Here is a 25,136-nt window from a genome sequence, read left to right as displayed (position 1 = left end):
CCCACATATACCACTCCACGCTGCCTCCCACATGTGCCACTCCACACTGCTTCCCACATATACCACGCTGCCTCCCACATATGCCACGCTGCCTCCCACATATGCCACTGTGCCTGATACGCCTTATACCCCCTGATACACCACTCCATCCTCCCCAGACATGCCACACTGCCTCCCAGACATGCCACGCTGCCCTCCCCACATATGCCTTATATATCGTATATGCCTTATACCCCCAGATATCTCATAGTCCCCTCAGAGTCACAGACCTGTTCGCATCACACTGACACCATACTTTTATAAATAAGTACTGGGTTAATCTTCACTGCCCCCAGGATTTAGATTCCCCTTAGTCTGCCCCCCTTTACCTCTAACTGCGCCTTAAGTTAACTTTATTAAATTAACCCTCAGTCCTCATCATTAAATTAACACTAAACACCCCATTAACCATAACTGCCCCTAAATTAACTCTAAATACCCCATCAAACACAACTACCCTAAATTAACCCTAAACACCCCATTAACCACAGCATCCCCTAAATTAACCCTAAAGACCCCCATCAACCACAACAGCCCCTAAATTAACCCTAAACACCCCATTAACCACAACTGCCCCTATATAACCCCAAACACCCCATTAACCACAGCTGCTCCTATATTAACCCTAAACACCCCATTAACCATAGCTGCCCCTAAACACCCCATTAACCATAACTTCCCCTAAATTAACCCTAAACACCCCATTAACCATAACTGCCCCTAAATTACATAGTAACATAGTTCATAAGGTTGAAAAAAGACCAAAGTCCATCAAGTTCAACCTATATACATATTGTGTCCCTACTGTGTTGATCCAGAGGAAGGCAAAAAAACCCTTATGAAGCAGATGCCAATTGCCCCATACCAGGGGGAAAATTCCTTCCCGACTCCAAATATGGCAATCAGAATAAATCCCTGGATCAACGTTCTGTCCCTATTAATCTAATATCCATAACTTGTAATATTATTGCTTTCAAGAAACACGTCCAGGCTCCAATTTCCCCAATTAAACCCCAACTTCCCTTAACTTTCAGCAGCCCAAATATTAATTTTATACTTACAGTTAGATGAGTGTCACAGCCATGTGGCTCTGGCCTTCTGGGAGAAGGAAGGGGGCGGGGCCAGTTGTCACAGTGATTACAGGGAGGGGCTGGTAAGTAGGAGCTGCTGCTGTGAGTCACTGAAACGGTTTATATAATGAGGGGTATTTTTCAGAGTGTTTGCTCTGAAAAAACCCTCATTTTATAATTGATAAAAATCGATTCAACTAATCGATAATGAAATTCGTTGGCAACGATTTTCATTATCGATTATTATCGATTTTATCGATTAGTTGTTGCAGCCCTAGGACAAATATATTCCAACCTTACTTAAAGTCTGACCCCGACATCTGTTCATCCTCGTTGCAAAACTTAAATGTACTCGACAGGGACGTAATTAGAAACCACCAGGCCCTGGGGTCTATGCCATCATTGTCCCCAAACAACTTGGCTATGCCTTCTTTGGATCCCTCCACTCAGCTTTTATAAGGGTGGAGGAGGAGGACTTAAGGAAATGTGAATATCTCCAAAGCATTTGCATTGAACAGCCAAATGCACAAGCTGTTACAATGACAGTTTCCATTTAAGCAGAATTATAGGATGCACATAATATCTAGGCTACTGGGGTTTCTACTTGTGATTTTTTTTTTTATTTTTTTTTCCTCTCGTCTCAACTGCATTTGGTGCTGTTATGCCTAATCTAAATGCAACATTAGAAACATTTATTCCAAAAATATTTAATTGTCAAAACATGTTAATTAAATCATTTCTGCCAAGAACAGTTGTGACACAAGTGCAGCTACCGATAGGATGTTGCCACAGAAACTGAAAAAAACCCCCAACTTTTTAAACATTTCTGTACTTTTATTTTTTATGTGATTAAACCTTTTATTGGAAAGAAAACACAGATCTGCAAGAGTCATTTAAGGACCACTGCTAGGCCTTATTTAAGATAACGGAATGTTCCCTGGGACATTTAACATCTCTGGCATACGTAATGAAATGTATATACATAATTTATTTATAGAAGTTGGAATTTACCTGGTATTTCTACAGGAAGGTGTCTATCTTATAGAAGGGAGACACAGATATTTGTAGATCGACACATTAAAAAATTTAATCCATTTACATGTGATTGAATGCACATTATGGAAACGAAATAGAAAATGGTCCAGCTGCTATATAAGCAAATGAACCAGATGCTGAGTACCATTTGGTACATAGTTTGGCCACTTACAGGATGAATGGTGGTTACCTAGATTCATCATAATGCTATACTGCTACAATATATTTTTATTGAAAATAATGAATAAAGATATTATACAGTAATGTGCAAATGGCATGTGTGTGAAAAAATGCTGTGAAGTAAGAATACTTTAAAAAATAGACATCCTAATAGTTTATTTTTATAAGGTACCAAATTGCAAAGTGAGTGAACAGAATAAAAATTGAAATCAAATCAATATTTGGTGTGAACAGCCTTTGCCTTCAAGTGTAACAATTCTTCTAGGTACACTTGTACACAGAATGGAATGTTGTAGGCATATAGTTGTAAACAATTATACCAAATAGATGATCATCAATTTAATATGTAGGTTAAAACGCAATCACTAACTGAAACAGAAATAGCTGTGTAGGATGAATAAAATGGGGGAGGAACAGCCAAACTCACTAACAAGGTGAGGTTGCTAAAGTCCTATACCATGGCGAGACTGAACACAGCAGCAAGACAAAGTAGTTAAACTGCATCAGCAAGCTCTTTCACAGGCAGAATTTCAAGGCAGACTGGTTTTGAAACGTGCTGTCCAAGCTCTTGAAGAAGCACAAAGAAACAGGCAATGTTGAGGAACATAGGCACAGTGGATAACCAAGGAAACTTGGCTGGTCATGCCAAATATTGATTTGAGTTAGATGTTTTTTCTTCTGTTCACTCACTTCGCGTTTTGTTTAAATGATAAAAGTGAACTATTAGCATGTCTGTTTTTGTAAGCGTTCTTACTTAATAGCATTAGTCACACCTGGCAAAAACTTTTCCACAGTGTCGTATATAAATATAATAAAATATGCTTGTGCTTTTTAGTATGAATAAAAACCTCTCTTTAATATGTTTGTTTATGAGGGAACCAGGTAAGATAATGATTTTTCCCCCATCCTCAACACTCTACGAAAAGAAATGGGAGGTTGCCGTTTGACTTATTTGTACTGTTGATGACTAAAGATGAAAGGGATTTGGAGTAGTTTAACCCCTTAATGACAATTGCCGGTCCTGGCACGGCACGGAAAAGCATGTGCTTTACGACAATTGACGTGCCAGGACCGGCACGTCTTTAAACGGGTGCAGAAAGCGATCTACTATCGCTTTCTGCACCCAAAAAGTGTTGCTGAATGCCTCGACCTCGAGGCATTCAGCAACGCCGCGATCGGCACGAAGGGGCCATCTCTGGCCCCTCCACGGGGCGTCAACATCCGCCATACTTTGTATGGCGGCGGACGCCCGTTTTAAAAGCGTTTAGGAGGCGATCGACGATCGCCTCCTAAACTTAAATGGTGTCGCTGGAATGCCTCGATCAGGAGGCATCCAGCGACACCAAACACTAACCTTTTGATGGGCTGTGACCGCTCCGGAGAGCGGTCACAGCCGCAGCTGCCGGCAATCTTCGCCATCAAGGAAGATGGCCGCCGTCCTGTAACAGGAACCACAAATTTTAAAAGTTCGCTAGATGGTCCAGACCATCTAGAGAACTTTGGCTCCACTTGCAGGTTGAATACAGGTACTGCATTCACCATGCAAGTCAATGGAGCCCAGCTTTCTAATCACAGTGTGATTAGTAAAAATAAATTAAAAAATAAAATAAAATTAATAATAATTAGAAAAAAATAGTAAAAAACAGTAAAATGTAAAAATCATTTCCCACTGATGTCACTATCAGGGGAACCTCCAAGTTGCAAAAAAATTTTAAATTTTTTTTAAAAAAAAATAATTAAAAAAAAATATATATATATATATATATATATATATATATATATATAAAAAATATATTTTTGTGAGCAAGTCCTAAAATTAGCATATTAGCTTAAAACAATTCTCGCATGGAAAGAGTTAAAATACTGGCATATTAAATGCCCGTGGGGTGTCTACTTTTAAAAAATTTATGATTTGATGGGGTAAATTGAATGGGCCAGGTTCAACAACGTCCCAATTAACACGGGGGGAAGGATGGCCACACATCTAATTTCCAATTAGAAAAATGCACACGTACCAAATGTGGCCTTTTAGTTCCCCCAAAAAATGACACACCCATGCATGTGGGATATCACTGCACTCAGGAGATGTTGCTGAACACATTATGGGGTGTCGTGTGACAGCGGCATATACCAGGAGCTGTAAATTCATACATAAAGTAGGTGTGTGTGGGAAAAATACACACACAAAAATATTACTGCAAACTTTGAAAAAATGCTGGTGGTAAAATATGTGCATGCAAAGAGTTAAAATACCAGCATTTAAAATACCCTGTGGTGTCTAGTTTTGAAAAATATATGGTTTTGTTGGGCACACTGAAATGGCCTGGCTCAAAGATGTACCAAATAGGGCATGGGCAGTGGATCCCAAATGCCAAAGTTCAACATTGAAAAAAGCGCATGCCCCAAATGTGGCCCTTTTGCCCCAAAACAGCCAGGCAAAATCATTCATGTGAGGTATCGCTGTACTCAGGAGATGTTGCTGAACACATATTGGGGTGTTTTGTGATAGTGACATATACGAGAACATTTTAATTCATACCTGAATTAAAATGTGTGTGGAAAACCAAATGCAAAAAAATGACTACCACAAAGTTTGACAAAGACTGGTGGTAGATATGGTGCATGGAAAGAGTTAAAATACTAGCATTTGAAATACCCTGGGGTGTCTAGTTTTCAAAAATATATGGGTTTATTGGGCACACTGAAATGGCTCGGCTCAAAGATGTACCAAATAGGGCATGGGCAGTGGATCCCCAAATGCCAAAGTTCAACATTGAAAAATGCGCATGCCCCAAATGTGGCCCTTTTGCCCCCAAACAGCCAGGCAAAATCATTCATGTGGGGTATCGCTGCGCTCAGGAGATGTTGCTGAACACATATTGGGGTGTTTTGTGATAGTGACATAAACTAGAACATTTTAATTCATACCTGAAGTAAAATGTGTATGACAAAACAAATGCAAAAAAATGACTACCATAAAGTTTGACAAAGACTGGTGGTAGATATGGTGCATGGACAGAGTTAAAATACTAGCATTTGGAATACCCTGGGCTGTCTAGTTTTCAAAAATATATGACTTGATGGGGTAAATTGCATTGGCCGGGTTCAAAGATACCCGAAATGGCACATGGGGGGAAGAATTACCAGATTTGGAAAAAATGGCTTTGAAATAGCAAAACGCTACCTGTACTTATTGCCCCATAATGGGTAGAAAAAAGCAAAAAAACATAAAAACATTGGGTATTTCTAAACTCAGGACAAATAGTAGAATCTATTTAGCAGGTTTTTTCATTACCTTTTATAGATGAGTAAAAGATTTTTCAACTAAAAGTTAGAAACAGTCATTTTTTTCTAAATTTTTCACCATATTTTATAATTTTTTTAATAGTAAATAATATGATACAATCAAAACAATGTCATCTAAAGAAAGCCCTTCTTGTCCTGAAAAAAACAATATCTAATGTGTGTGGGTTCAGTAAACGGGAAAGAAGAAAATTACAGCTAAACACAAGCAGCGCAGAAATGTTAAAAAGGCCATTGTCACAAAGGGTACAAAAAGTAAAATCAGCCTTTGTCTCGAAGGGGTTAAAGATTTAAAGAGAGGGATGTAATGTTATAAAATTATGTGGAAAGTGCAAGCTGGGTTCTGGGTTAGCTAGTAGCATTAGGAGTAGAACCATGGAGATGTCTTTTGTCACTTTATAGATCCCTGGTCAGACCTCACCTAGACTATTGTGTGTAGTTCCAGAGAACCCATCTCCAATTTTGGAGAGAGTTCAGAGGTAAATAAAATGATCTTAACAACATATAACCTTATCTAAATGGTTTGCATGATAAGACCAAAAAAAAGTTTTCATGAGTAGCTCAGAGTGGAGAAACGTGAGAGGATTTAGTAGAAGTACATTACTCAAGCACAAGGAAGAGAAATAATATTCACTGTTGAAAACTAAAGGGTTAGCGGCTTAAATGTAATGTGGAAATTGTATATTTTACGGACAAAATGGTAGATAAGCCTTCCGGAAGAAGTGGTAGAGGTTAATGCAGAGAAGGAAGGAAAAATGAGCAGACTGAAAAGTATGACTGGCTCTTACCTGTCATTTCTACGTTCATTAAGTTAACTTCATGTTTTGTTTCACAGTTCAGTATTCTGAAAATATCAAATGTTTACTTGGAAGAAGAATCTTGGCTCGATATGAAGAAACGTGTCATGATGCTAAAAACCCGCTGCCTAACGTGGGCACAGTATGCCTCCTTGAAGGAGGAGTCTATGTACAGGGAAAGTACAGAAAACTCCAACTGGTAAGGCCCATGTAATTATTTAATGGATAAACTGGTTGCCCATTTGAAACAATGTCAACATAAGAGTTTCCAGTCATGGTTTACATAACTGCCAACATTTACTTTATGAAAACCGTGCACCCGAGGCATGGCTTTGGCTGGGAAATTCTGAAGCATATCCAAGTTGTACTTCAACTTGTAGAACAGTAATAGACGAAGGTTACTTCATGGACTTTTATTTAAACCACAGTTGCGTAACTGCAGTACTGGAGTAGCGCCTGTGCTCAAGCTGGGATATCTAAAAATTCTTGCGTCTGTTCAGTCTTCCAGTGCTGGAGATGTGCAGCCCTGGGTTATATGTTTGACTATATGTCTATTTCAACTGTCCAACAGAAGCCAACAACAAAAGTATTTCCACCAGAGGTTGAGAAACATCATTTAACAAATTTACAATATTTTCAGTTGTCTCATAATGCTTTTTAGTCAAGTCCTTTGTAGTGGTATATGTGTGATATCTGTATCACAGTTACATGATAATGGTTGCAATATAGCATGCATTACAGCCTATTAACTTATGATGAGCAGGTATTCTACATTTAAAGTAAAATTGGTGAAGGTGAACATGTTTTGTGTTCTCCATAAAAAGTAAGAAATTGCAATGTAAAATGATTAACCATATGTCCATAAATAGCTTGAAAAACAGATGTTACATTGTGCTTTTTGTACTACCTTTTAGACTAGATTGGCTTTAGTCTGCATGTTTTTTTCCATTTTTCTTTTATTGATTAAAAAGCAGAATGCACTGTCCAAAAGTGGTTATTATGAGGTATTGTTACTGAACATGTATAAGTCAGGTTTTACTTTGTGAAGCCTTTGTTCTGAATTTCTATTGATGTACCAGAAAAGGCCAGTGTGGGTCATAAATGTTTTATTATCAATGCACGTGTATTTCACTTACTTCTGTTAGAAAATAATCACAACCAGGACAAGTCTTAAACTTTTTTTCCTCCATCCACTCATCAGACAGTACAAACCAGGTTGTGTATTTTTGGGGGGGTTATTAGTTCCAGTTTGTGATTTTAATGAACTATAAAAATTTACTGGTTATCACTACTGTCTGTCAAAATGAATGTTAAGTCAACATAATGAGACAAAGGTGTCAGATTCACCAACAATCTTGAAAGGCTAGTCAGCAGCCCATTGAGTACCTTACATCCAGCATGTTTTACCAATGATATGACTCATCAACAGGGCTGGACTGGGGATGAGTAATTGGTACTGGGACTCCGAAGCCAGCATGTTTACGTTTTTATGCTCTCGCATCTTGCGGCAGCGTACCGCGGAACCCTATTTACCAAAGGAGCGGAAGTCTCAGTAGGTGTTTGGTGCTATTGGCCACTGGCTCACCAGGTGTTGGCAAGATATCCCAGTCATCAACATGTGCCACCAGCTGTTGAAATGATAGCCAACCAGTCTCTGAAAGTAAACATGACATTTAATCGTCTACCGGGTACGGAGATTAAGGAAACTAATCTCTAATTCTCCCAAACAAGTAATAGTGAGGTGTCGGTATCCGTTCACTGCTGGGTTCACAGCAACCACTCTCTAGTTCCTTTCAAGTTCCAAGGATGCCACAGATCCCTGAACAGTAGGTTCTTGCTTCTTATTTATGTTTCCCTACATTGCTTTTAGAGAAGCACCAGCAAGTAGGGACCCTAACATCTCTATTTTCTCCGTATGTATTTTTTTATTGTATACCCTGTAGGTCTTTGAGATTTTAAAGCAAAATAATAAAGCAAACCTGCCATGGATGACATAAAAGACTCTTAATGACAGCATATAGTATTCACCTCTTTCCAGAAATAAACTTTCTTTTTGACAGCCTTTGCAACATACATATGTCAACGTCTATTATGTTTCTGTGAAATACAAGAAGATTGTATGGATTATGAATAATATTCTGTTTCCATGTAAAAAAAAAAAATTGTACTCGCTTTGATGAGAAGTCAATATGCTAGTTGTCAGTTCCTAGCAGTTTGTTATTGATTGCAGAATTATACCCCTGATCCCTAGAATTATAGCTTTTGACAGTTCTGCATAGAATTATAAGATTGGGTTTTGTTTTAGTAGTCTGTGAAAATACATACAGTTGGATAGAACTGCTTGAGATTTCTTGTTGATGGCACACAGAATAATGCAAGAAAATCACTACTTGGCCCAGTGTGATTTCATATTACCTTCACTAATCACTTTGGTTTCTCCTTTGCCTGTACCATACAATTACTGCATATGCCTAAGTCTAGGAGCTAGCTTTAACCTGTTGATACTATATTTTCATATATTTATTACAACTAAACTGAAGTCTGAGAGAAATACAACAAAAAATTAAAATAGGCCTTGCATTGGACTTTTTGGAATACAAAACCTATATTATTTAAAATAAGTGAGTTTATAGTGAAGGGATTAGCATTTGTGACAGGGTGAAAGATGGCTTCTATGTCAGCAAGAGATTGGAAAGAGTGGTTTATCCCAGTGACTAAGGGGTTAACTGCTGGTCCCATTAACACAGGTCTACCAGTTTGAAGATGCTAAATATTTTTTATTGTGACATAAACAAGAAAAAATACCAAAAAAAACATAACTTGAGCATGCATAACTTTTCACCCTCCCCAATCTATATTTTAAAGCCACCTTTTGCAGCAACTACAGCTGCAAGTCTCTTGGGCTACATCTCTATAAGCTTGGCACATCTAGCCACTGGGAATTTTCAAGGCAAAACTGCTCCAGCTCCCTCAAGTTTGATGTGTTTCGCTGGTGTACTGCAATCTGTAAGTCATACTACAGATTCTCAATTTGATTGAGGTCCAGGCTTTGACTAGGCCATTCCAAGACATTTAAATGTTTTCCTTGCTTAGGGTCATTGTCCTGCTGGAAGGTGAACCTCCATCCCAGTCTCAAAACTGAAACTGGTTTCCCTCAAGAATTTTCCTGTATTAAGCGCCATCCATCATTCCTTCAATCCTGACCAGTTTCCTAGACTTTACGAATGAAAAAATGTCACCACAGCATGATGCTGCCACCACCATGCTTCAATGTGGGGGTGGTGTTCTCAGGGTGATGAGCAGTGTTGGGTTTGTACCAGACCTAGTGTTTTCCTTAATGGCCAAAAAGCTCAATTTTAGTCTCATCTAACCAGAGTACCTTTTTCAATATACTTGGGGAGTCTCCCACAAGCCTTTTGGTGAACAGCTAATGTTTGCTTTTTTTTCTGGACACTCTTCTGTAAAGCCTATCTCTGTGGAGTGTATGACTTACAGTGGTCCGATGCAGCTCCTTCAGAGTTATCTTTGGTCTCTTTGTTGCTTCTCTGATTAATGCCCTTCTTGCCTGGTCTGTAAGTTTAGGTGGGCAGCCCTCTCTTGGGAGGTTTGTTGTGTTGCCATATTCATTACATTTCTTAATAATGGATTTAATGTTGCTCTGTGGGATGTTCAAAGTTTTTTGGATATTTTCTATAACCCAACCCTGATCTGTACTTCTCCACAATTTTGTCCCTGACCTGTTTGGAGAGCTCCTTGGTCTTCATGGTGCCACTTGCTTAGTGGTGCCACTTGCTCAGTGGTGTTGCAAACTGTGGGGATTTTCAGAATGGGTCTATATTAGGGCTGCAACTAACGATTATTTTAATAATCGATTAGTTGGCCGATTATTTTTTCCATTAATCGGATTAAAAAAAAAAATATGCAAACTTTTCGTTTATTTAAAATTTAATGAACTGGATGTTAAAAAAAACAACTTAAAATTTACATTAACATTCTTATTTTGTTACGATGTAATAATATTGTAAGTACGAGAACCCAAACACAATATTTATCAAACTAGTTTTAATACCTAAACCCCTTCCATTTGCCCCAGCACTCACTTTGCCCCCTGCACCCACTTTGCACCCTGCACCCAGCACTTTGCACCCAGCACTTTGCACCCAGCACTTTGCACCCTGCACCCAACACTTTGCACCCAGCACTTTGCACCCTGCACCCAACACTTTGCACCCAGCACTTTGCACCCAGTCTCACACTCTGCCCTCCACCCCCACTCTGCCCTGCACCCACACTCACACCCTGCCCTCCACCCACACCCCCACCCTGCACCCAGTCTCCCACTCTGCCCTGAACCCAGTCTCCCACTCTGCGCTGCACCCACACTCACACTCTGCCCTGCCCTGCATCCCCACTCACACTCTGCCCTGCCCTGCATCCCCACTCACACTCTGCCCTGCCCTGCATCCCCACTCACACTCTGCCCTGCATCCCCACTCACACTCTGCCCTGCACCCAGTCTCCCACTCTGACACTCTCACACATAGACATTCACACATAGAGAATCACTTACCTCAGCTATGGACTGGTTCCACTTCCAAGCTTCAAGAAGTTGAAAACTTTATTCGAACGGCAGACCAACATTGAAGCGCGTCACGTAGCTCAAAGAAGGCGGAGACTGCAGCGCGCGTAGCAGAAGCCGGGAAACGCTTGCGGAGGAGGTAAAACGAGCCGAGTTCTCCAACAACTAATCGATCACTCGATTAATCGATAACGGAAATCGTTGACAACGATTTCCGTTATCGATTATTATCGATTTTATTGATTCGTTGTTTCAGCCCTAGTCTATATAATTATACAGAGATCATGTGACACTTAGATTGCGTACCGGTGGACTTTTTTATTTATTTTTTAACTAATTATGTGACTTCTGAAGGTAATTGGTTACACCAGATCTACTTTAGGGGCTTCATAGCAAAGGTGGTGAATACATATGCAGGTACCACTTTTCCATTTTTGTTTTTTCTGTTTGGTTTTTTTTTAATGTTATTTTGCGTATGTACATTACATGAAATCCAAATAAAAATCCATTTTAGTTCCAGGTTGTGAATACGTTTGGAAGGCAATGTATAGGGGAGCAATCTGTACTGTTTTAGTTATTGCAGGCAGGAAAACTCCCTTGATTAAAACCTTTGTTTCCATGTATATTTCCTGTCTGTTGCATTTTGGCTCGTTCATGATCTTTATCCAGTTTGTGGCAAAGGACATTATATGCCGCCCTCAAAATGGTTTCAATTTTAAGATTAATTTGCAGGTGTATCTTTATTGCTAGTATTTATGTTTTGCTCAATGGTTATTAATTTAGTGCTATAGAGAAGGATGCAGACAGGGGTTCTGATCAAAATCAGAATTGAGTTGTTCTTATCAAGGACAGCACATGGTTAAACATCAAGACACTGTTTCTTTTGGCACAGGCTATCCCTTTGTTCTGTTTTCTTTTTTTATTATTCCTTTTTTCTATAAGTAGTTTTTGCTTTGTTTTTATTTTTTCACTAGAATCGATACTCTATTTAATCCCCTTGTGTTCAAATATAAAGAAGCTTGCAGAAAACCTGACTTGACAGATGTAGTAACATTTGTTTTGTCTTCCTGTTTTAATTTATAAAATAAAATGTTATGCTTGTGTTTTGTGCCCATGTTAGTAAGATAAAATGCTTTATTTGCCTTTGAAATTGCATATACTCTCTGCCAACCTTTTGGTTTGTACAGATACAGTGCAGTCCTTGGGTATATATTGCCGATATGAAAATACCTAGGATTTCAGCAATGAAACATTTGGCAGTTGATTACCCTTCAACTGGCTCTGCTCTTCATACATGTATATTTATATAGCACTAACAGATGCGCTTATAAGCATGATAAAGAGGAGTCATAATAAGTACAATTGTATAAGTAGTACAGTAGTCCATGCAGACTGCAGGCCTTGGCACCACAGGATAACGAACCCACTAAGCAGGAGTGGCGGCGTACACGCAGATGAATGGTACGTACTCCAAGGTAACAGGACAAATCAGGACCAGAGACACAAGAACTAAACAATCCGAGGTCTGGGCAGGCAGCACAGGTTCAAAATAAGTAAACAAAGCCGAGGTCCGGGCAGGCAGCGTAGGAGCCAATGGCAGGAACAATAGCCGAGGTCTGGTACACAGAAATCAGGTAGCGTAGGTACAGGAGTCACAAACGTAACACGAACACACACCCAGAGTAATAAAGACTCTTTGCACGGGGTTTAAATAGGACTAGAGGCGGGGAAAACAGAAAAAACGGCCAATGGATGCGCGATGACGTCATCGCGACCGGCGCCCGCGAATGGCTGGTGTAACACAGACTTTATGATTGGTGTACAATAATTATGCATACATTGGTAAACAAGGCCCCTGTCCTCTAGAGCTAATAGCCTAAATAGCAATAAGGAGTGGGTGGACTTACAAATACATTGGGAAGAAGTAAGTGCAGTTTACAAGAGCGCGTGTTAAATTCATGCTTGTATGTTACTGTCATAGAAAAGTAAGAATATGTTCCTTTAGTTTGCTTTGAAGTTGGTCGGTGTCCCTTTTTAGTAGGGAAGTTTGGAGAAGTGGGGAAGCCAGTGAGGCAGCGTGTAGGTAAAATGAGCAGTAAAACGAGTAGAAAGGCATTGGGAAATGTAGATGAAATGTAGAAAGACGTGAGCTGAGAAGCTGTATACGTTTGTACACACGGACATGCATTATACAGCATGACCAACATTATGTGGACATTGCTAACAGGTGTATAAAATCAAGCACATAGGCAAGCTGTCTCCATAGACAAAAACTGGGAAAATGGGTTGTAGTGACTGTTACAGGATGCCACCTTTGCCACAAGTCAGTTTGTGAAATTTCTGCCTTGCTACAGTTGCCAAGGAACACTATGACTGTTCTGTAATTCTTGCCTGATGGATTATCTGGGAATAATGGTCTGGGGCTGGTTGTTTGTGGGTTTTTTTTAGCGTTTTTCTGTATTCCCCTTAGTTTCAACAAAGGGTACTGTTAAGGCTACACCATACAAAGACATTTAACAATACTAGAATACTACAGGAGAATATTGATTACACATTGATTGTGTAGTTAAACCCATCTAGGAAGCACCATTACGGTGACACAGTCATGAAGGGAAGTCTATTAACAAGATCCATTCTATTGAATTATAGATTAGTTAAGTACAGTTTGCTTTTATTCTATTCCATGTGGGGATGTAATTATGTTTTTTATCTAAACAAAAAAACAAAACTGGGAAATTTCAACTTCTGATGCCATCAAATATAATATAGTCAATTTTTGTATTTTGTATTGTATTTTAATTTTGAATATTAAGTGACGGTACTCTTCACCCCTGTGACGGAAGCCTCCATCACTGGGGCCACTGGAGAAGCCTGACTGCCAGCCTCCTCCCTATTGACTATGGGCCCTGGGTTTGTAGAGACTTCTGTGGCTACCCCAGCAGTATCTTCTCATCACTGAGGGGATTATCTCCAGCAGACAGCCAGGATCTGCCACCAGGGAGTGACCACCATTCTTTGATGTTTAATGTTGTATAAATCAGTCTCCCCCCCCACACACACCTATTGTATTGTTAATCCCGTTACTGCCCCTGTTGTCTCTGGCAGATTAAGGGGGCGGTTTGTGTCCCAATATCTTGTTTTATGTTAATGTGTGTTTTGCTGGATATATCCAGTCCTGTGTGTCCAAAATAAATCAGTTTTCGTTTGGTTTTACCCTACACTGAGTTTCGGCTAGTGACTGGGGAACCGGGGAAAGTGTGTTGTCCCAGGCTAAGGGAGCACAAGACAGCGGAGGTAGTCGGTCGGACTAGCCAGCTCCGTGACAACCCCCTCAATAACCCCCCCCCAAAAAAACCCCCACTAAAAAGCAGCTAAAAATCCTTCGGCCAGAATCTGGCACAGGATTTGTTTTGCTGAGTTAATTAAAAAAGAAGTTTGAACTGAGCATTAACATTTAAAACATCATGAGTTATAAAGTCCTATTTTGATTTATGACTTCATTGTGTCAAAAATTTAAAACACAGAACAGATCAACTTCCGATGTACATGCAAATAAAAGTAATTCCTAGAAGAAGTTTTCGTAACTGAAACAAACTATCAGTAAACCAAAGAGTTATGATTGGTACCCAGTGCAAACATGTATATTTGTATCCAAACCAGATCAAGATAGCAACAATAAATGGGAAAAATAAAAAGAATAAGTAGGTAAAATACTTATGTGGCAAACTTGTATCTTTACAGATTCCATTTCCTGCTTCGAATACTCTGTCAAAAAATACACCATGTGTATGGAGCATTATACAAAGCAGCCTATATTGAGTCCCCATTGACATTAGTTAAAATTTGTCCTAACTTTCTAAGCAAGGTGTTCCCAAATGCCAGTGAACCTTGCTAGGTCTAGTTTCACCGTTTACCAGCATTTGACCAGAAGAAATGTAAATACCCAAGGTAATACTTGGCCTAAATTATGCCATATTAACCTAAACTAGGGCTAACTATCAAATAAGTGAGTAACCCCCCCCCCAAAAAAAAATTATGCCCTTATTGCAGGAAACACATACATGGCAAATGTTCTTGTATTAGCTTTGCATTGGTTGGCTTTTGTCTGCATCTTGTATAGCATGTCTGACAACCTGTACGAATATGAAAAGAAAAAAAAGTGCTTGATTTATATATATATATATATATATATATATATATATATATATATATATATAGTGATATAGATATATATATATATATATATATATATATATATATAGTGATATAGATATATGACAAATGAAAACACATCCCATGAATAAGCTGGACTGTAATGTATGCAGTGGACCAGGGAATCGGACTGATGGAAATAATCACAGGGGAAATATGTTTATTTGTAGCCTTTTTTGTAACGTTTTTGTCATGTTTATTTTCACCTTCAGGACAGAGTTTACTCAAAAGGGATTTATTTCAATCACGGGTGCCGGCTTACTGAACTGTGTCCTGGAAACATTTGCACAAGCTTTCTTGAAACAAGGAGCCAAAAAAGTAGGTCCAGAAAACCTTTTTTTTTATCATATATGTATATAATATTATTATTATTTTTTATTTATATAGCGCCAACAATTTACGCAGCGCTTAATACAATACATATATTCAAGGGGTATGACAAGACGAGAATTCAGACTAAGACAAACCTCTCTTTATATATATTTATTATCTCACAAAAGTGAGTACACCCCTCACATTTTTGTAAATATTTTATTATATCTTTTCATGTGACAACACTGCAGAAATGACACTCTGCTACAATGTAAAGTAGTGAGTGTACAGTCTGTATAACAGTGTAAATTTGATGCCCCCTCAAATTAACTCAACACACAGCCATTAATGTCTAAACCTTGGCAACGGAAGTGAGTACACCCCCTAAGTGGAAATGTCCAAAGAAGTTTTACTTCCCTAAGAAGGTGGTAGATACAGTGGGGCAAAAAGTATTTAGTCAGCCACCAATTGTGCAAGTTCTCCCACTTACAAAGATGAGAGAGGCCTGTAATTTTCACCATAGGTACACTTCAACTATGAGAGACAATGAGACAACAAAGTCCATAAATCACATTGTCTGATTTTTAAAGAATTTATTTGCAAATTATGGTGGAAAATAAGTATTTGGTCAATAACAAAAGTTCATATCAATACTTTGTTATATACCCTTTGTTGGCAATGACAGAGGTCAAACGTTTTCTATATGTCTTCACAAGGTTTTTACACACTGTTGCTGGTATTTTGGACCATTCCTCCATGCAGATCTCCTCTAGAGCAGTGATGTTTTGGGGCTGTCACTGGGCAACACGGACTTTCAACTCCCTCCAAAGGTTTTCTATGGGGTTGAGATCTGGATCCAGGACCTTGACATGCTTCTTACGAAGCCACTCCTTCGTTGCCCGGGCGGTGTGTTTGGGATCATTGTCATGCTGAAAGACCCAGACACGTTTCATCTTCAATGCCCTTGCTGATGGAAGGAGGTTTTCACTCAAAATCTCACGATACATGGCCCCATTCATTCTTTCCTTTACACGGATCAGTCGTCCTGGTCCCTTTGCAGAAAAACAGCCCCAAAGCATGATGTTTCCACCCCCATGCTTCACCGTAGGTATGGTGTTCTTTGGATGCAACTCAGCATTCTTTCTCCTCCAAACACGACGAGTTGAGTTTCTACCAAAAAGTTCTACCTTGGTTTCATCTGACCATCGCCCAATCCTCTTCTGGATCATCCAAATGCTCTCTAGCAAACTTCAGACGGGCCCGGACATGTACTGGCTTAAGCAGGGGGACACGTCTGGCACTGCATGATTTGAGTCCCTGGCGGCGTAGTGTGTTACTGATGGTAGCCTTTGTTACTTTGGTCCCAGCTCTCTGCAGGTCATTCAATAAGTCCCCCCGTGTGGTTCTGGGATTTTTGCTCACCGTTCCTGGGTGAGATCTTGCATGGAGCCCCAGATCGAGGGAGATTATCAGTGATTTCGAATAACTGCTCCCACAGTTGATTTCTTCACACCAAGCTGCTTGCCTATTGCAGATTCAGTCTTCCCAGCCTGGTGCAGGTCTACAATTTTGTTTCTGGTGTCCTTCGACAGCTCTTTGGTCTTGGCCATAGTGGGGTTTGGAGTGTGACTGTTTGAGGTTGTGGACAGGTGTCAAACACCAAGTTCAAACAGGTGCCATTAATACAGGTAACGAGTGGAGGACAGAGGAGACTCTTAAAGAAGATGTTATAGGTCTGTGAGAGCCAGATATCTTGCTTGCTTGTTTGTAGGTGACCAAATACTTATTTTACCGAGGAATTTACCAATGAATTCATTAGAAATCCTACAATGTGATTTCCTGTATTCTTTCCCCCCCATTCTGTCTCTCATAGTTGAAGTGTACCTATGGTGAAAATTACAGGCGCCTCTCATCTTTTTAAGTGGGAGAACTTGCACAATTGGTGGCTGACTAAATACTCTAACCTGAATCTAAGACATGACCAGGGACTGATTATTGTCTGAGTCCTTCTATCAGAAAAAAAATTAGCAGACAAGATGGGGTCAACAGGGCAGTTTAGTGTTAATCCTGCATAATGGATAGCTCAATCAGTGAGGCGATGTTCAAGAAATCTCACAAGTTAAATTTGCATTGTATAGGACTATCCAAGCTCTTATACACTGCTAACTCCCTCTTTAGTAAATTTACTTCAGTATAAAAGATAACAACTTTGAACTTGCTACCAGTCTTCTGTGAAATACAAGTTCCTGTATAGCAAAAAAAAAATATGGATATGTAGGCTGTCAATCATGGGATAAGCTTCTACGTGTTCTAAAATCTGGATAGACTATAATATTGTGCCCACACTTCTATACACTATAAGTGGTTAAAATGTAAACCCTTAATGTCCAGAAGATTAGAATGGTTGATTTGAACTTGAGTGTAAGGAATAGCTATTGATTGTTTGAATGTAGGTATTCTCTGAAAATACAGTTGTAATATGCCCTCTTGGCTCATTATCCCATATTGTTCACTGTAGAGATTGCTTTTCTTTAATAATATCTGCTTTTCCTATTTAGCAACTGATAGCAACGCCTTTAAATCTATTCTGTGAAAGCTGTCATGTTTGACAGAGTGTATAACTGTCAACTATAAGATCTGTGCTGTGACTCCCTGAGTTGACGCCAGAATACTAAGTTAAAAAGAAAATGTAGAGGGTTATGAAAACAGGAGTTTGATTTTGTTGGCGCACTGGAAATCATATGAATATAGCCTCATGTCATAGATGTTGAGGACAATGGTAATGCACAAACCTGTCTTGTTTTTTTTTTTTAAACAGTAAATATATCTGCTTACCTTTAGAACACACTTTCTCAGTTCCCATTGAGTGGTACATTCTGTAGCTTCTACGGAGGCAGAAATATTTAATGTGGACCTTAACCCACAAAGTTTTTAATATCAGTGTGTTTGCTAAAAGTACCTTTTCTTGAGGGCAAGCTATCATCTGTATTGATGCCCATGCAGGCATTATGGGAAGCATCAAGGCATTTCCTCCAGTCATGTGAAGTGAAAAAAACGTAATACAAATTAATAAATTACTTCCCGAAAGTACTGCAGCTGCCCGAAAAACACTCCTCGGGGTGTTAAAATGCCAATCAACGAACAATAGGGCGCATGTACATAGGGGAGAAAAATAAACAATAATGGTGCAATATAGTCAGGCACCACTACACTATGTGTAATATGATCGGAGGTACGAGGCGCAATGAAGTAGGAAAAGCTCATCTCGTCCCTCCACTTCATCCCTGACCGAAGAAACCACTCATGCATGGAATATGAGTGCAAACATGTTAAATATTTGAAATAGAAGAAACATACAACCTCAATGTCAAGTTTTGAGATGAAAAGATTATGCCACCATCATCCTTCTATATCAAAAGGAAGAGGGAAGTTAGCTTGCCATCGATCCACCTGGCTTGGACACCCAGTCACCATCCACATGCCCCTAGCTTTGTGTGAAAAGCCCACAGGGCCATATATTTTTCGGTTTTTTTTCCACTAGATCCTTAACACCCGTCAAAGTGCAGCTGTCCCAGGTCCAGTCATTCCTGGGGGCCCAAAGCAGCTGCCACTTAAGCATAGGGGTCGGCAAAGTGTCCGACTGTTGTCTGCCACTCTACCAGGTCTCTCCAGAGGACTGGGCTGCCTGTCACTGGAGGAGCAAGGCTAATTGGGGAGATCATCTCCCTTTAACGGCCCAAATTCATACACACCTCTGTACAGACGGTTCATCTGTACCTCAGACCATCAGACCTCTGTACAGACGGTTCATACAGACCTCTGTTTCGCGTGCCGGCTGTTGAGGCCAAGCACAAGGATATGATGTCGGATATGGAGAGAGAGGGCAGAGATATATAGTGAGAGCAAGAAGAACAAAAAAGAAGATGGATAATGAAAAAGGAAAGCATTATGATAGTAGAAAGGTGCAGTCTCTAAAGGAATGTTACATAGAGGGTATCTGTTGCCCTTATATTTTCCATTTTTCCCACTAGATCCTTAAGCTAAGGTATAGGGTTCTATATGATGTATAAAAAATATTTTTTATAAGGAGCTAGCTACCTTGTACAGTGTTATTTTCAACTTTTAAACTTAACAAGCAATCTCCCAACTTTTATCAAACAACCCAAAATACACAATTACAGACATACTTGATTTAGGAAAAGGCTACCATTACGGTTTGTGCATTAAAATTGAAGCATAAAAACACATAAAAAAAACCAAATTTTTGCATTAGTCATAGAGGCTCAGTATATACCAGGTGATGCTGACATTTTGTATAATAGATGTAGACTACTAATATCTACACTGATAAGCATTACATGATGACCATCTGCCTAATTATTGTGTAGGTCCTTTTTTTGCTGCCGAAACAGCCCTGACCCGTCAAGGCTCCACTAGACCCCTGAAGGTGTGCTGTGGTATCTGGCACCAAGACATAAGCAGCAGATCCTTTAAGTCGTGTAAGTTGCGAGGAAGGGCCACCATGGACTGAACTTGTTTGTCCAGCACATCCCACAGATGTGCGATTAGATTGAGATCTGCAAGACGCAGTATCCTCATGAAAGTGGCCAGTGCCATCAGGGAAAACCATGTACGTGGTCTGCAATAATGCTTAGGTAGGTGGTACGTGTCGAGGTAACATCCACATAATTGGCGGGACCCAAAGTTTCTCAGCAGAACATTGCTCTTAGCATCACACTGCCTCATCCAGCTTGCCTTCTTCCCATAGTGCATCCTGGTGCCACGTGTTCTCCAGGTAAGCAACACACCAGGCCATCCACATGATGTAAAAGGAAACATGATTCATCGGGCCAGGCCATCTTCTTCCATTGCTCCATGGACCAGTTCTTATGCTCGTGCCCATTGTGGGCTCTATCGGCAGTGGACAGGAGTCAACATGGGCACCCTGACTGGTCTCTGGCTACTCAGCCCAATATGCAACAAACTGTGATCCACCGTGTGATGGTTTGGAGCACACCTAAAAAGCGGCAGTCTTAGCGACCCATCTCCCCAGAAGTCTGTTTTCATTTTAAATGTGTTTGTAATTATTTGAATGTGCCCATTATTTACAAGCAGAGAAGGTAGCATGTCATTAACAGACGATTCTTAGGGAATACATTTATTTATATTAGAATAAATGTAAGGTACCTCATGTAGGTTCTAATTAAAAGTGTAAACCACTATGCACTTTAAATTAATTACATATTTCTGTTAGTACAGTGTCTAATTTATTAAAAGGCAAAGTTAAAATATGCATTTTCTCTCTCTCTCCTTAATTAGTTGCTATAAAAATTTTTCCATTGTTTTATTCATCAAACAAGATACACATAAGAGGTAATAAAACACAGTTATAAAACAGTTCATAAAGCAAAAATAAAGAATACCAACTTAATAAAAAAAAAAAGATTAACTGACTTGGCAATTAGAAGATGATCGTTAATGACTGGCTATATGTGTCACTCGTTGCGTCCAGGAGTTAAATTTATCTTCTAAGCTACCATGAAACTCTCCTTTCAGAGCAATAGACACCTAACCCAAATGCTTTACACTACCACCCCTGAAAACTTGTGTCAACTTAACAAAAAGATATTCAATACCCATTCCAAGGAAACAAGAAGAAAATAGCAACGTGGGACTCAATTCGACAGAAACACTGATTAGTGTTAATGCTGGTGAAAAAAGCATGGGTTGCAATTTAAGTACATGTTTTGCTGCTGTTACGTTTAGAATGCATTTACTGGAAAAGGCTACTTAACAAATGTCACCTAAGCAAATCCTTTGGGTGTGCAGAGGGTTAGGGTGATTTAATTGGATACATTTTAGTCTGAATTTCTAGACTATCAAAAAGTATGGGAATACATTTTTAAATGGGTTCAAACTAGTTTCACACATTAGAAAGGTAAAATACACACTTAGCTTTTGGGTTTATAGACAGTTTAAACCAAATGAGTTCTAGATTTAAATCTTTATGTACAGTATCTGTAACGTCCACCATTTGCTGATAGGAATTATCTTCACTCTGTGCTGCTTGACATTGACATTTAAGGACTACCTGTTTGGTTCCTGATCTGCTCCTGTTTTGGTTCCTGTATTGTTCCTGAGTTGCGGCCAGCGCCCCACTAGTGGACTCCCAAGTCGAGTGCCCTGCAAGTGGGCAACCTGCCGTGTGCCCTGCAAGTGGGCTTCCTGCCGTGTGTGCCCCATCCAGAGGGCTTCCTGCCGTGTGTGCCCCATCCAGAGGGCTTCCTGCCGTGTGTGCCCCATCCAGAGGGCTTCTAGCCAAGAGACTTTTCTTGTTTATATGTTGTTGTAGCATCATCTGCAATACAACTATTATCAGCATCTTCTGTCTGTGATTTATTTCCTGCGCCTGTCTGTACCAACCCCAAGCCATCATGCATCGTGGGGTACAGACAGAGCCCCTCGTATCCCCTGCACCTGGGTTCCTATCAGACCTGCTCACCCTGTCCGTGACAGTATCTCACAAAAGCGAGTACAACCCTCACATTTTTGTAAATATTTTATTATATCTTTTCATGTGATAACGTTGAAGGAATGACACTCTGCTACAATGTAAAGTAGTGAGTGTACAGCCTGTATAACAGTGTAAATGTGCTGTCCCCTCAAAATAACTCAACACACAGCCATTAATGTCTAACACCCTGGCAACAAAAGTGAGTACACCCCTAAGTGGAAATGTCCAAATTGGGCCCAAACTGTCAATATTTTCTGTGGCCACCATTATTTTCCAGCACTGCCTTAACCTTCTTGGGCATGGAATTCACCAGAGTTTCACAGGTTGCCATTGGAGTCCTGTTCCACTCCTCCATGATGATATCACAGAGCTGGTGGATGCTAGAGACCTTGTGCTCCCCCACTTTCCGTTTGAGGATGCCCCACAGATGCTCAATAGGGTTTAGGTCTGGAGACATGCTTGGCCAGTCCATCACCTTTAAACTCGACTTCTTTAGCAAGGCAGTGGTCATCTTGGAGGTGTGTTTGGGGTCGTTATCATGTTGGAATACTGCCCTGTGGCCCAGTCTCTGAAGGGAGGGGATCATGCTCTGCTTCAGTATGTCACAGTACATGTTGGCATTCGTGTTACCCTCAATGAACTGTAGCTCCCCAGTGCCGGCAGTACTCTTGTTCTAACATTTCTACTTCTTTCAAATAAGCTTGCCTATTGTACTTTAAAATGTTTCAGTTACTTCTACTCTCTCTCTTCTTTCCTCCAAACTATATATATTAAGATTACTCTTTCTCAACAATTTGAATCCTGCAAACCACTTTCCATTTTTGTAGCTCTCCTCTGAACTCTCTCCAATGTGCCAATATCCTTCTGGAGATGAGATTTCTAGATGAGGCCTGACCAGAGATCTGTAAAGTGGCATATGCCCCTGCTTCCTGCTACTTTTGCCCTTACTATACAATCCAGCACCTAACCTGCTTTTCCGACACTTTATTGCATTGTCTGCTTACCTTAAAGTCATCAAAATACTTACTCCTAAGCCCACTTCTTCAGTTGTCACTGAACAGTATCAGCAATGCTATATACACCCTGACTCTACATATAAATAAAAAATACACGCACTTACTAACTATATATAAAATATATATATATGCGCTAACGTGCTTGGGCATATGGTGGTTTTGTGTGTTACTATATGGGATTAGCACATGCAGTCCTAGAATGTGTGCAAGAGTTTAACACATGTCCTGGTGCTATGTATTATTAAAACAAACATTGATCTAACATCAAAAAATAGACCATCTATGTCCAGCAGCTTAAGTAAAATGATACTGTTACTTTCCTGATATGCGTACATTTTTCTGTACTGCATGTTTACACGTGATTTATACATTATCTGAAGTGAAAGATTATATTTTATGGCAATACTTGGGCAAGCTATAAAAACATAGATTTGATATCTCATACAATATTATAATATTGTTCCTCACTTTATTGGTCTTTTTCCAATACCAAATTGTCACTTCATGGCAGCACATAAATCAAGTGACTGCAAAATGACAAGATGCAGTTAACATAAGGTGACATTGAGTCAACATGATATAGTGTGTGTAGGAGCAAGTTTCAGGTTTCCAGAATAGGATCTATGTACGGGACATTTGATGTGGGCCTAAAATTTATCAAAGTGGCCTCAGTGTTTAGAACCATGCAACATCTATAGACCAGTCAAATGTGTTTATCTTAACAAACCATCTTGAAGAATTCCATGTTTAGTGCTAGTTCTCTTTAGTACTAATATGCCTTTTATTTAATGTTTTCACAGAGTATTTCAATCATGGAAACCATCCTTCAGGAGCGCTGTGGAAGCCCTTTCTCTTCACCAAGACCAGTTGATGATGAGAAAACTCAACATCCCGCATAACTCTTGTGATATTGGTTATATGTGCTGTCTTTGTTCTTTCCTAAAGTTTATCTAAAGGGCTGAAGATACAAGTATACTGTATAACCTCATTATGCTGGAGAACCCCATTAGACCAAACAATGTATGATTACTTAAAGAAACAGAATATGTCCTTCACACATCTTAAGTGTTTTAATTTGGAGGAAGGGAGGCAAAGAGCTGAACGCAAAGGAAAAGTGTTTTCTTGCGCAAACTGACTCAGCTGATACATTATAACAATTATAATATTGTTACAGTTCATCTCAGGTCAAATGCTTACATAGCAGTGATTGCTTATATTGTCCGTGAATATGTCAGATGATTTATCTAATTTGGTTCTAAAGTAAGCCCATCAATTGTAATTTATATAATGCATTGTTTTAAACTATAGTTAACATATTAATGGCTTTTAACTTAAATATTCAAAAGCTCTGCACATTATCTTCTGCATCCCCGTTATTTTGGTAAAGATATTAGTATTAAACTAAAACATTCAATCTAAACACAAGTTAAATCTATATTTTAATGTGAAATAGGTTATTTAATCCAATGTTCAGCCCTCAAGTACAGCTTTGAAATGTGGGATATCTAAGTTATACGCTTAGAGCTATCACCATGGAAGCCAACTGAATGTTGTATTTAAGCCTCTAAAAAACCCAATGTCTCATGTGAAATTAAGGAGTATGTAGTTGTAATTGTCAAGGAAGTATGTACTGGGGAGTGATTGTTACTTCCATGCACAGTGGGTAGTTTACCCACACCTAAGAATATAGTGATAGCATACACCCTGACTGTTCTAGGGTCGATACCCTGCATGTATTAATGAAAACAATGAAGGTTATGTATTCTCTCAAAAACATAAATGTCTAATCACTAAGGGGGGCAAGTTTGCAGGAGAGTTGTGGTTTGAACCCCTTAACTTCACTATGCATTCAACTCCATTGAACTTCTCACTGCAGGAAGACTTTGCCTGGCCCTGTATAATATACAGTTAAATCAGCAAGATTTCTTTAACATATCTTTTCCCATTGGATTCTGCAGTATACAAGGCCAGTTTATACTTCCTTGCTAGAGGAACTTGCCAGTGTGGCAAACCACGGCTCTCTTGCAAGCCATTCTGCCAGGTCCCCATTAAGCAAATAAACCTCATGGCAATACCAGT

General features: G+C 39.5%; 1 protein-coding gene across 1 annotated transcript in view; it reads left to right on the top strand.

Moving 5' to 3' along the window:
• The window catches only part of LOC149297899 (PRELI domain-containing protein 2-like), a 43,823-nt gene extending 19,867 nt beyond the window's left edge, over positions 1-23,956 (top strand). The window contains exons 4-6 of the mRNA XM_089488081.1: positions 6,463-6,623; positions 15,428-15,533; positions 23,858-23,956. Coding sequence (XP_089344207.1) covers positions 6,463-6,623; positions 15,428-15,533; positions 23,858-23,956 — 366 coding nt within the window. The remainder of the gene's footprint in view (positions 1-6,462; positions 6,624-15,427; positions 15,534-23,857) is intronic.
• The last annotated feature ends 1,180 nt before the right edge of the window (positions 23,957-25,136 follow it).

Source organism: Sceloporus occidentalis, unplaced genomic scaffold (assembly GCF_023333645.1).
Source record: "Sceloporus occidentalis isolate IW3139 unplaced genomic scaffold, rSceOcc1.0.p SCAF_36, whole genome shotgun sequence".
NCBI classification, from domain to species: domain Eukaryota; kingdom Metazoa; phylum Chordata; class Lepidosauria; order Squamata; family Phrynosomatidae; genus Sceloporus; species Sceloporus occidentalis.
The sequence above is the reverse complement of the archived record's forward strand: the minus strand, read 5'-3'. Positions and strand labels throughout refer to the sequence as shown.